Raw genomic sequence first — 14080 nt, 5'->3', positions numbered from 1 at the left:
TGCCTCAGTCATTTGGGTTCATGCACAATTCAGTGACTAAGATTGAAACTGGTTTTAAATACATTTAAATGTATTATCTCCAATTTCATCTTGTCGCTTCTTTCCAAAATAAAAAATGTTGCGCTAAATGTTGCGCCTTAACTCAAAGATAACTTTAGATGATGAGAGGGGAGGCTTTTAAATTACGTGAGAACTACATCACTTTACAGCTTCTATTGTTTCTAGTTTTACCCATTTTACCCAGGCGCTTCTTTTGTGTGTTGGCTTTTTCTAACCAGTTTTTCTTCCTCATACACCTCCTTTTTTAATCACTCCCTGTATTGTATTACATCTACAATCAGTTATCATATTAACTTCAGAGTCAGTGGTTCTTCACTGTCCGCAACACGGTTTGCCTTTACACACCACGCACATCTACACCCGGTAATCAGTTCATGGGAATACACTCCTCTTCAATGTGGCCATTCATAGTGGCTAGACAAATTAGACAACAAATTCACACAATAGTACTTGTGCCAATTCATCCCATGAAGATACAAAAAGGGAACAGCTGATGGGAACAAATCTGCCTGTGTTCTCTGACGGTGTCACAAGGGAACAGTCATCACTTAAAGTAAAAAGCAATTGAGACATCACTATGTTGCCAGAACTGATAGACAATAATTTGAGTTGCCAGGTCTGATCTGCTGAGACGAGAGGTGTGGTCGAGATCTCCTAAAGTGTGCTCTGGGATGTTTCTGTGATTATGCACTGTGTCTGTGTGTGTATGGTCTTTGTTTTCGTCTGTGTGGTGTGTATGTGTGGGAATGGACCCTGGTCTGACTTGTTGATTAATGGCCAGTGTGTGTATGTGTGAAAACGCTCCCGGTCCTGTTTCCATGCTAATGAGTAGCAGCAGATGGGAGAGAGGAGGCTGGACCAACAATGAACAAACACACCAGCAGCCGACTTAAAAAACCCTCCTGTAGGGTGTGTTTCCTCACACACAAATACTTAAAGAAATGATGACTTGTCTTCTCGTTGGATGGGGCATGTAAACTCTAAGAGGACACTCACCTCTATCCTAGATGTGATCATGGCAGGGATTACAGACAGTGAGGCAGACCAGGCAAAACACATCATGTCAACTGCCTCTAACAACATATTTACAGCGCTTTGACATTTAATCACTGTCCTGCAAAGGTCTTGGCTTGTACAGTCTGTTCCACTTGATGAAAACAAGTTCATTTCCCAGTTTACATGCGCCATATTTCTTTTCTATGTTGCAACAAAAAAAACAATAGTTTGGCTTGGTCCCATATTCACACAATGTTTCTCCATCAAAGTTTGGTGTTGGATTTATGGTTACCATGGTAATATCCAAACACTATGTCTTGTCACAATGCAAATGTTTGTGTCTATGTTCAATTTTACATTCTTGCTTCAAGGTGATTATTATTGGTGGTAGCTAACATTACAACAGTTATCTTGCTAATAGATTAAGAAACATTCCCTCCATCTTATTCAGGATGTGAGAGGATGTGATTAGCATCAACTAGCACTGTAAAGCATGACTGCAGTGAAGTCTTATTCAGTTGTCATTTACTATGGAACACATTAGTCCTTCATTAATGTACTAGATGCCAGAAAAGAGGCATTCTTCTGTAGTAAAGATGTAAATAATGTGTTTTGGCTACATCTCTGTATAACAATATGTATCTTTGTTGAAGTGACATCTTTGCGTTTAAATGCATGGAAGAGAGCAAACAAAGGCAAGAAGAGTTTTTGTTGTTGCATCATCAGAATTCCTAATTCAAACCAGAATTCACTGCCAGCTGCCACGAGAGCATCTGATGTTGGTTTTGTTGATTGTTACTTCACTTGGATATTAAACCTTCATTGTGCAGAATAATGTGACACTAGAGTTTGACACTGGAAGACTAGTTTTCCCATTCATCTGCTACCGTGGGGAAAGCTTCTCTGTGCCAAAATCTGAGTTTAACATTAATACGTATCACAGTCAAGTGTGCAACCTACAGCAAGAATAGAAGTGAAGTAGGAAACATCTCGTGCACAGAATTTTATATATCATAAAACGTGTTTAGATAGGATCTTTAATCAAAGGACAACAAGGATGCCAAGGAACAGAAGCCATGAGTGCAACTGTGTTTATTCTTTTCTTTATGGTGGGAGGATTTTGTCAGGTCCACAGGGTGCAGCTTTCCTTGTCTCTCTATTCAAACAACTATGTACACGTGGATGAATTAAACTCAGATATCCATCCATCCGTTATCTGTATCGCTTATCCTTAAGGGTCACTAGGGGGCTGCAGCCAATCCCAGCTGACACTGAGAGAGGGGTGGGGTACAGCCTGTCAACACATCACTCAATTAGACTCATTGACAGACATATTTATTCATGCTCACACTCATCAATTTACCAAACCTGCATGTTTTGGGGCTGTAGGAGGAAGTCAGAGTACCTGGAGAAAATCCAGGCAAGCACGGGGAGAACATGCAAACTCAACTTAGAGAGGCTCTGCTCAGCCTGTTCGAACCAGGAGCCTTCTCACTCTGAGGCAACAGTCGAAACAACCACACCGTCGCCACACCACCACGCCGAGGAGCCTGATGTGAGGAAGACCGTGTGAGTGTTCATGACAGTGTTTATATTTTACATGCAGTATGCATTTACTTTACATTTTGAGTGTTTTGATAATGTGTCTGTGTATGCATCTGTTATTGTGCGTGTGTGTGTGTGCGTTAGTATCTGTTGACGGGCACATTTGTGCTGATTATGTTTGTGCGTTTTAGTGTGTGATTGTGTGTGTGTGTGTCACTTTCAGCACTGTGAGGTGGTCCAACCTACTAGACAAATATAAACACTTCCCCCCCTGTAAGGCCAGATAATACTGCCACTGATTAGAAACGTGTGTGTATGTGTGTGTGTGTGTATGTACAGGAAACCATGCCTGTTTCCTGCCAAGAACCGTTTATTATTTTTCGATCTTTCTTTCTCTGTCCTCACTCATTCTCTTCACTGTCAGTTTTTCTCTCTGTGTCCTTCTAATTTTCTCTTTTCCCTCAAACCAGATTGTGACTTGAGCGCTCTGGACTGTGGTCTCTCCGGCCCACTTACCTGTGCAGCATCCGGCTGTGCCACAAGTGAAATGAAGTGATGTTTGAGTGTCTAATCCTCCCCTATAAAGTCCCAGTCAGCTCTCTGTCACCTGAAGATTGTTTCAAAGATAACCTACGTACAGCAAAGGAGTCATCATTGTGAGTAACTACGAATCAAACATATTCAAATCACAAGCGAGGACTGCTGACGAGGGGAACCTCAGCCAACACAAGCCTATGACTCTGAGTCAAAGGAAAACAGTGTCAGCTATAAGTCAGGCCAGTCTGCATCTCAGCCACTGAATGTAAATGTGTGTGTGTGTGTGATAGAGACTCTCCTGAGGAATGCTCTTAGTGCTGCTGTAGTAGCTGCGAACAGGAAACGGATTCCCAGAGACAGGAAGTAACTTCATGGAGAGAGGAAGTGCTTGCCAGTATCCGCCCTCTGTCTGCTGGATGGGGAAGGAAGGTGAGGGGTGGGGGTGGGGTGGGGGGTGAAGTGAGAGGGAGAATGAAAGAAGGAGAGCACAGAGTGGGTTAGTAGGTGTGACAGAGAGCCTGATGGTGTTCGACCTGCCCTGAAAAACAACAGATTTCAGATGTGGTCTTCAGCAGAAGTGCTGAGACGTTTCTCTGTTACCTGTTGTAGCAAACTGGAAAATCTTACTGAGGTGAAATTACTTTTTTATCAGAAAATATTATGAGTACTCTGACCAGTACATCATCCACTGTGTGTATGGCTGAATTTGACCACAAAATGACACTCCAGGGTGAGGACTCCAGGTGGATTAGCAGTCAGCTGATTTATCTGTCGTACACCAAACTGACAAACTGAGTAGAACTGAGACCTTTGGGCATGATGCACGGCATGAAAACATAGAAAGCAGAGGTCAAGCAAGAGAGTTAAGAAGGAACCTGATGATTTTACTGTTGAAGTGGGCACATTAAGACATAATGTCACATACACAGTTATATTATATGGCCAAAAGGTATGCAGACAACCAAAAAAAACCTTCAACAAGGAAGAAAATGGAAGAAGCCCCAGAGAGAGAGGAAAGAGGGATCCCTCTTCCACGACATGCAAAGGATTGTATGTACAGAATAGACCAAAATAAAAAACTATACAATCCTCTGGATAGCCTGAAACCAGGGGAGTAAGGCTGTTATAGTGGAAGATTAATGACCAGGTTTTTCTTTTTCTTTTTTGAATCAGATGTTCAACAGCCTGTTCAGGTGCCTACATACCTCAGGCCATGTGGTGTAGTCATGTTATCGTCTGTGAGTTACACCACCGTAAACCATAATGTCCAACTCACCTCCTCGCTCTCACACTCTGCTGTCAACTCAGTCTTGAGATAGTCGTTATTGCACGTATGGAGGTTTTAACATGTGTCATTCCAGCGCTCCTCACACACTTTAAAACTCCCAGGAGACAGATTGTTTGAGGCGAAAGGTCAGGGAGCAGCCCAGTGTGTGTGTGTGTCCCTGTATGCATGCCGGTCACATAAATACCTATGGAGTTTGCAGAGTTCAGAGGAGTAACATACCACACACACACAAACAAACACACACTCACACACACACATTGAGAGTCCATCTTTGCCACACAGCCTCTGTTGTGTCACCATGATGGCTCCTCCTGACTGTCACTATAAAGACAAAAAGTCTGACTCTGCTACAGAGATGGGGTGGAGACCTGTGGAGTCAAAGTCACAAATGACACTGGACTGGAACTCAAAGCCTTCATGTGACTGTAAACAGCCAACTGACAGAAACCCAGTGAGCCAATCGGTCAGTGGACAGGAACAAAGTGTAAAAATAAGCAGTTTTAAACGTAGAAAAATAGACAGATGAGGGGAAATGAGCGGATCTGTTGAGGCATGTTGTGAGGGAGAGGGTTTAATGCAGCATGTGTGTGTGTGTGTCTGTGTGTGTGGTGTGTGTGGAGATGGCACTCGATGGACAGATGGTCCTTTGTGACTCCTGACACCTGCCAGCTGCTGCTCTGCTCCTCTTCACCTCTTTTTCCTCTTCCTCTTACTTCATCATCTCCTTCCTTTCCTTCTCTTCTCCTTCTCTGCAACTTTCCTCCTACCTTTCTTTTCTTTTTGTTGTTTTGCGTTTAGCTGTCATTCACTGAAGAAAAAAATTGAGGAAAAATCAGGTGAACTGGGAAAGAGGGGGACCAGATGTTTTCAGGTGGGTAAATTCAGATTCACACGTATTCTTCAGCTGGTGTTGTTGTTGCTTAGAGGCTGAAAAGGTTTTGTCTACATTTTTAATTTTCTGAATGAAAAACTTCCTGTAGGGTACAACTTGAACACCCAACAGGCCCAATAAAAGAAAGAGTCAGAGAAACTATAAGCAGATGATGTGTGGAGCAGCTGCGGTTAGCTTGACTGTAACCAAAAGGTTTCAGGTTCAGATTTTTCAGCAGGTCTCTCTCAGCATCTACCATCCAGGTGCTGTTGAGCAAGGCATTATCCAACCACTTTGAAAGCAAAGTCATTATCCAGCATGTATTGTGAGCACCACACTGATGCAAAATTCAAGTTGCAAAAAGCACTTGTGGCTAGATCTGAAATGTTAACAGCGGTTTTTATGTCCTCATTAAACTGGTGTTTTCAAGCACCCAAAATAGATGCTTCTTTCTCTTCAAAGTGGGTCAACTTGAAGTCGGTGGTCTGTTGCTGCATTGTGGCGAAGAAAAGGGGCTTCTAAAAAAATGCAGAGGTTTGGCGCTCATGTGATCACAGGCGTTTGACCTGTTTTTGAGCATCCTGACTCACTGGCACAGTCAGTCTTTTCATGTTTGTTCTGTAAACAGCAAACAATGCCATCAAACCAGCTGAAAGCCTCTTGGTTGACATCGCACCACCGCCGTTGGCTGATGTGTCGCTGAACTGCACATACGTGTGCAAACAGAGGGAGGTATGTTTTTGTGTTTGAATTTCCATTTAGATGGGTTTTTACTAACTTTTCGCGACGTTCAGAAAACATGGTGTGGGATATGCTGTGGTTAATGATCTGAGGCTGAAGTAAGAGTCAGTGATGGAAGTTGAATTAATATCTGCAACATTTTCACACATGCAAAGATCTTGTTTATTATCTTACCAAACTATTAGTGGTTTTTGTATCTATTAAAGCACATAAAAATGTACCCTATGCTGCCTGGAAGGTATATTAGAGAGAAATCTTCCACCACAGACGCAGCGATACATTTTATGTTTCAGGCAACAATGGCTTATTGCGAATAAACAGGCTGGGTAATAACATCAGGGAATAATATTCACAATGCCAGAGAGAACAACCTAAAAAAAATCAGTTGATTTATACACAAAACTCTTACAACAATGACACTGTCAAGAAATCTCATAGATATTAGCAACAACAACAAAAAAACACAACAATGAATAACTTGTCTTGCAGCTTTCAACATTCACACACACAAAATTGATGAGAAACACAAAAAAAAAACAAAGACGGACAAAGATAAAAGTAAATCAGAGTAAATCTTAACTGTCAGCTGAGGTGGAAAAGTTAGCAGCGTTGACAAAGATGTGCAGAGTGTTTTAGGTCACTTTGAGGTCTCTACTGCTGCTCCTCCTGGTCTTATATCTGGTGATGCAGATGCAGGACTGCTGCCAAACTGCACCACTGACAGGCCACGTTGAGAGACAATAACATCACACAGAATGTGCAGACAGAAGAAATAAAAAAGGAATTAATGAAAGAAACATTGACAACATTTTGGGTTATGAGGAAACAATGATCATTGTTTATCTCGAGCTAGAAAGCTACAACATGTTCTTTTGATTACATCATGTTGTCACACCCTCAAGAGCAGCTTCATACACGGGCCGCTGATTGGAAAACGCTTTGTGAATGTGGTTAAAATGTGCACGGCATAGCGAATGAGGGTTAAGACCGCACATTAGCCAAATAAAAGTAAGTAACAGAATAGGAAGACTTTTGGTGCCTGCTTCAGGTTGCAGCCAGTAGATGTGATCTCTCACAGCTGTTTAAGGTGAGGAGGTTTTCCTTCCTTTCCTCTTTGCTCATGACATCACAGCGACCTACAGTCGGAGGAAATGTTAGAAATGGGAAAAGAAGAGGGTCTGCTGCTGTGTGTAGGTTTCCCTGCTGGGCGACACGTGGGTTTAGAAAAAGCCTGAGTGAATTCCACACTCACTCTCACAGCCTGAGAAAACAATCCTGTCTGCTCGCCTGACTGTCACTCTCACCTCCTCTCCGCTCCGTCTTCGTGTGGGACAGTCAGTCAGTGGGGACAGCTGGCCGGCTGAGTGTGGACGTATATGTGTAGGTATCTGGGTTTATGTGTGTGTGTCTCTCTCTTTGTGTGTGTGTGATCCTAAGAGGTCAGAGGTCAAGCTGTGGTTCACAGAGAGCCACGTTGTTCCCCTCCCAACAGGAAGGGAGGGCACTGTCCATATGCTGTCTTCACTCACACACACACATATAGGTTCACACGCTCACACACCTCACACAAATTCCTACAGGTACACATGAGCTCACACAAACACAAACACACACGCAGATCGAATCTTTAGCACACTGATACACAAATATGAACCATTTTACACAAAGGCACACAGCAGCTCAGAGCACGTCAACACTATGCTGGATACATTTGAACATTTTCCCTCCTTTTAGGCTTTAAATCCATGTTTTTCACACTCAAAGCTGGACTTTAAAGGCACCCTGTGCTGTTTTTGGCCACGAGTAGCACCATGGAGCTATGTTTTTAGGAGTGGGGCCACATTTTGTTTGTATAGAGCATGAGGCTGCATGAGCACATGGGCGACTTAATGAATAATCATGCTGCCAGTTTCAGGCCAGTTGTTGGTGGTAACTCACACATGTGCCCACAAAGGTAGTGAAACAAGACTGCTTGCTACTTAAGACGAATGCAAACGATGTAGAAACTAAAATATAAAAATAAATCAGCTTTGCAAATGTTTTTAGAGGAACACATTCGGTAGACTTCAAGGACACACAGTAAGAAACACTGGAAACATTTCTGTGTTTAAAAAGTCCCACAGAGCACCTTTAAGACAGCATCTCCAGAGCGGATGGCCCAGAAAAAGCAGACTGTGTATTTTAGTTTGAAAATTGAGCTATTGAGAAATGATCGTGTGGGCCTTAATATGTTTCAAACACGTTTGAGTTAGTTAGTTTAAAGTTAGTTTGTTTAAAGTTCCAAACTCAGACCACATGTTGACACAGAAGTAAACTCCATCCACTGAGAAAGACCGTTGAGATGCACTTAAAAGCTCTGGAAATGACAACTAAGTGGACTATGGTTGAAGGCCTTCATCTGGTTGAGGGCTGTGTGGCAGTGAGGTTAAGAAGACAACTCAATCACCTGTGATCACTCATTTCAAAAGTCATTATGGCCAATCACACAGCACAGGTATTGTTTTAAACCTACATTTATATTTATGTGTTAAAAAACGATGTTTATCTGTATTAAAACATAGTACAGGTGATCATGGCCTACAGAGGGGGGGGGGCAGGCTTGGGCAACTACATCAGATGCTTGCTGAGACGCTAAGTTTTGCTGTTTGCAGGGTGAAAGAAGAGGCAGAAGACATTTTTCTTTTGCTTATTGTTTCAGCACCAGTGGTGGTGGTTAGGAAAACAGCATGAAAATACAAATGTGGACACACATGGTTTTCACATGTAGACAGCGAGTCAGAGCCTCGGTCCGTGTTCAGGACAGCAGTGTGAAAGTTTGGCACTCTGCTGGAAAATGAAGACACTTAGACCTCCTGTCTCCCCTCAAACACAAACACTTTCACTTTCTAAACACACTCGCTGACACTTGTTTGGCTCACTCTGCTGCTGATTAGACCCTACATTTTCTTTCAGATTACTTTATTTTCTCTCTCTGCCACCAGGATCCAGACTTAATGTGCGTGCAGCCAGCAAACAGCTGCATACAGCTGTGTCTTCAGTGTTTGACAACATCTTTTATAGGCTGTGGAGTTTTTACAGACACACACACACACCCCAGGAGGGCAGACTTTAACAATTTATTTTACCTTCACACTCAGACAGGGCAGCTGTTTTCACACACCTAGTTACTACAGACACAGAAGAGGAGCTTCTGAGCAGAAGCTGACAAGATTCATTTTGAGTGCCAAAGACATGAAAGCAAGAGAGTCATCTCCATTAAATATACTCCACAGCCTCGGGTTAGAATCTCCAGAGAAACTGTTGCAACTCTGCAACTCCCTTCCTTTTTGTCCTCATAAGATCAATTTAAACACATTATACAAGGTGCCTGAGTGTCTCTGATTGGTCAAATCAACAGTAAACAGGCAAAACAGCCATCCCATCATAACGGCTCCACTGGTCCAAGGGTAGACATGTGAATGGTAAAGTGGTCAGTAATCAATAAAAGTTGTGTTCAGTGTAGGAAATTCATGTTTTATATATAGTATATGCCAAGATACAATATATTCCCTAAACAATCTACTTGAGACGTATGTTTATGATAACAGTTTTTATGGTAGTGTATTCTACCCATTAGCACCAGGGTCGTCAAATCACATTCATCTTTACATAATTTCTCAAGTTCTGTTCAAAACTTGTGGAAGGACAATTGTAAGAGCAGACAGATTAGAAAAGTCTACAGTGTTTTACCACACAACAACTGAAGGTCAGACTTTTACAGAGTCCCCGTGAACTTCTTATTCTGACATGATGCATGATATATTCAGCAAAGACCATTTGGAGGCTGTCTGTGTAAAAACAGCTCTATCAGAGAAACCACAGTCTGATCCAAAGCTCCAGGGCTGGATTTTTAAATAATATTTCCAAGCCAAAGGAAAAATATGAAATATGATATCAGTGCCTCATTGTTCTCACAACACTGAGTACAATGTTTTTGTCCCTTCGGCTCATTTCAAACAGCAGAGAAAAACCACTCTTTAGAACCGTATTACATAGTGACTGGATGGGTTTTACAACCAAATGGTTGATGAGCAAATGCAAATGGTGATTCCTTCTTCTTTTGTCATTTTAACTGCAATACAAACAAAAAACTGCTCCAAGCAAAATGCACTTACAGCATTTGTAAGGTCATTATTCTTGTTGCTCAAGAGGCACTGGTCTACAGGTGGCACACACACACACACACACACACTCTCGCTCTCTAAACAAATGTTTACTGTTTACTCTGGACCTCTTGTTGTTGTTGGAGCTGTGAATCTGACATCAGCAACAACGACCAGGTTCCGTCTCCAGCTAGTTACCAATTACACCAAAAGCTTATGGAGCATTTTTACTCACATGATTATTAAACAGAGGCCATCAAGATCATGCTTGATTATTTTTGATGTGGAAAATCGATTGTAAACCATGTTTTTATTGATACTATTAGACTTATATTCACTAGCCCATCTGAGGCAGGAGCTTGGAGGTTGTAACAGTATCTTTCAGTTCTACAGCCTGAAAATAAATGTAACTTTACCACTCAGAAAATAATTAACGGTTCATTGTTTCTCAAAAGTCATTTTTCAGTCTGCTGTTTCCCCTCTGTACATACATTTTGAAACAGCCACGATGAAGTGGAGACATGCATCATACTGCACAAGACAAATGGATAAATCCTTTTTTTAAAAAAAACACTAGCGCCCCCCAGTGGTCTCATTCATGTAGCTACGGAAAAACCCAGAATTATTTCCATCGTTAGTGATGAGAAAAGTTAAAGAGATCAGCACAAAAACATCACTGAAGTCAAATAAAACGATGATACATGAAATGATTGTGATGTGCAGATGCTGCTCCTTCGTGGTGGGTGGTGGCAGCAGCTGCAGTCAGCTTGGACTCACTGGAGTTAGACTGGAATGGTGCCGCAGAGTAACGGCAAAACATCACAACATCCACAAACTCCTCAGACCACTCCAGCACGAGTCATCAATAACTTGCCATTAGGCCTTTTTCACAGCAGACAATCTGACTCGTCACATTACTAAAGACACAGGTGTTATTGATAACATTAACCATGGCTGTGCTCCATTCAAGTCCTGAAACTGAAGCAGCTAAATGGAATCCAGCCATTAATCTTATTGTTTACACCTGTGACATGTGACTGTAGGTTTTATTATTACTCTTCGGACATTGGTTGGTTTCCGTCAAGAGTGGTGTCGTATGTTGTACAGTATGAACCAATAGTTATGGTGTTACTACTAATTTCATATCAAACCCCAAACTGGTTTTTCACAATGTACGGCCAAGTGCGTGCAGTTAACCAGTTAATTAGAATTCAAAATAACTGCTACAATAATTCAAAAGGTATTGGACAAACCCTCAAGGAAACTCTTACTAAAAACTGCTTTGGAGACAAATTAAATGTGCTCCATATGTTCCATCAGTGTTACATGCTTTGATTTTTGCACAGTTCCAACACCAACCATCTGTAATTTGCTTAAAATGTTATATTCATCTTATTGGATCCAACTGGCTACAACGAACTGTCTAATCACAGACTGTATAATACAACTGTCCTACAATATCTGCAATGTTCATTAAGGTTTGTGGTGCTGTTGAATTGTAATGCATTATATTATTTTGTCCTTCCCAATAAGGGTCGGCTAAATAACGCTACCTTACTACAGGTTAGCTGCACCACAAACTACATCCTACAAAATGATCATAGAGTTTACTGTAACAGTTTCAACAAAATCTGAACTTATACCGTTCACATAGAGAAGATTTAAAGCAGGACTCCTGCATTAGACTGCAATAGTTTAAGCTTTGTGTACTGAATAAATTGGCATCTACATGTATGTTTCAGCACACTGAGTATCAGTCATCCAAACACAACAGTCCCACACACCTAGTGAGAATGGATTGTGCAGGGTGAGTGATGCGAACATGCAGAGAGCGCCCTCTGCTGGGAACCTTTAGGACACCTCAACAGTCCAGTGCAGTGGCCATGGCAAAGACATTACCACCATCAAAATACAACCAAAAAAGTTGAGAAAATGGAGTTGAGTTTGAACCACCTCAGAACAGACACAGAAACACATCAATCCTTTCTGTTATTCACATTGTTAGTCAGTATTACTGTTCTGTCTTTTCAAAAGGTATGTTTTATTGGGATTAAATTATGATAAATATTCACAAAGCCATTGACGCACATGTTCTGACATCATTCTTAATCAATTTACTGTCAAGAAAATCTTTTTAATTTGGCTAAAAGGTCTCAAAAGAAACCCCGTGCTTGAGGAACAGTAATGTTGGCATGTTTCACAATATTTACATAGTTTGGAGCATTAACTCATTGGTGATTGAGTATCTACACACAAGGTGAAAGCTAGAAACTGTTTTATGTCAACCTTACTGCTACTGATGTCTTCTGAATTCTCTTTTCTCCATCAGTCACAGTAAAAGCAGAATAAACCACTAAAGTGTTTGAGTTCAGGTCAATGAGGCGCCTTGGTGCAGACCTCCCCGACTGCCTCCTGAAGCTTCTTTACGGACTCCGTCACCAGCCGGAAACTTTCATGGAAGCTGCCGTTACCTTCCTTCACCCAGGCCGCCTGGAGCTCTCTGACCCACATCAGGACCCCATCCAGCTGTTTCTGCACCTCCCTCTGCTCCTCAAGCTCAGCCAGCAGGGCCTGTCTGGCACAGACTTCCGCTTCGTAGGTTCTCTGGAGGTCAGCAAGGGATGACTCCATCCTCAGCACCTCCTGGATGGAGCAGGGACACAGACAGACCACAGACAGGTTAGTTTTCTACAGCAGCTTTAATCTGGAAGTGTTCACATCCATATTGGTGAACAGTGGGATGTGTAGCTCTGTCACTGCTGCAGAGCTCCTGTTTAACTCTCATGACAGTGGCTTCTCCTCCTCCACCCACCTGTAGGTCTTGGCGGTGGTTGTGGTGTGACTTGTCCTCGGGCAGCAGGACATTTGGCGGCACGGAGAAGCAGCGGTTGACCAGCAGCGCCTCCATCCGCTCCGACAGCTGCTTGAACCGCTCTTCGAGGAACTGCTGCAGCTTCCGGCTGCACTCCCGGGCCCGGGCCCGGAGCAGCTCCTCCGCCCCGTCAGACTCGCCTTTGCTTAGCTGCCTCACACACACCTTCTCCACGACGGGTAAAATGTCGTACAGACAGTCCTGGAAGGCGCTGTAGACCCGCAACATACAGGTCTGCGGGGTGAAGCCGAAAAACTGTGTCTCGTACAGTTTTAAAGTAGCGGGAGAGAGACAGCCCGCCTCTTCGCCGACTTCTCCTCGGGCCTCCATCTCCATTTCTTCTCCGGTTTCCCGCGCCATGTTGAATCGATGACGTCGATTGTTTTCTTCTTCTTGTGATATATTTTATGCGTTGACAAACAACGACATGGCTCATTACCGCCGCCAAGTGGTACACAGTGTGACTAGGACAGCTACCCCACTATATTACATTAATACAGTGGTTCCCAAACTGGGGCGGTGGCGTTATAACAGGGGGGGCTTGGAGGAGGAGGCTAATGAACTTCCCCACAAGTTTAATGATGACAACTTCCTCATGAGACTTGCATACCTCAGTGACATCTTTCAGAAACTCAATGAACTAAATCTGCAGATTCAGGGCACCAACATTTTCTGGGTGTCTTAAAAAAACTGCAATGAACACAAATGTGACTCTTGTATGTCAGAGGAAAATGGTTGGTGGGATAAAACCTGTGTATGATTTTGAGACAACATATTTACATGGTAGGCTGATTTTTAGTAACAAATTTGAGGTTTCCATGCAAAACAAATAACCAGAATACTATGTGGCAAGGTTGTGTCCCTCACCTTGTCCTAATAGCCTCCCCCTCCTTCCTGTTTGTGGCACACGGGAACAAAAACATTTATTCTTCCTGAAAATAAAAATCTATTATTACTCTAAAAGAAAAATAGTGCATTTGTTACAGGCTACTTTCAGCTATGTGAACAGGTATTTAGGCCCACTGCAC

At 42.5% G+C, this 14080-nt stretch overlaps 1 protein-coding gene across 1 annotated transcript; it reads right to left on the bottom strand.

The window, feature by feature from the left end:
* Nucleotides 1-12270: 12270 nt before the first annotated feature.
* Nucleotides 12271-13413, bottom strand: mis12 (MIS12 kinetochore complex component). The gene is made up of 2 exons (XM_070834331.1): nt 12993-13413; nt 12271-12823 (listed from the first exon to the last, which is right to left on the bottom strand). The coding sequence occupies exons 1-2, from the start codon at nt 13410-13412 to the stop codon at nt 12554-12556; spliced, it is 690 nt and encodes a 229-aa protein (XP_070690432.1). The 5' UTR covers nt 13413; the 3' UTR covers nt 12271-12553.
* Nucleotides 13414-14080: the final 667 nt, after the last annotated feature.

Source organism: Pempheris klunzingeri, chromosome 1 (genome assembly GCF_042242105.1).
Source record: "Pempheris klunzingeri isolate RE-2024b chromosome 1, fPemKlu1.hap1, whole genome shotgun sequence".
NCBI lineage: Eukaryota > Metazoa > Chordata > Actinopteri > Acropomatiformes > Pempheridae > Pempheris > Pempheris klunzingeri.
This window is presented reverse-complemented; position numbering and strand designations above follow the sequence as displayed.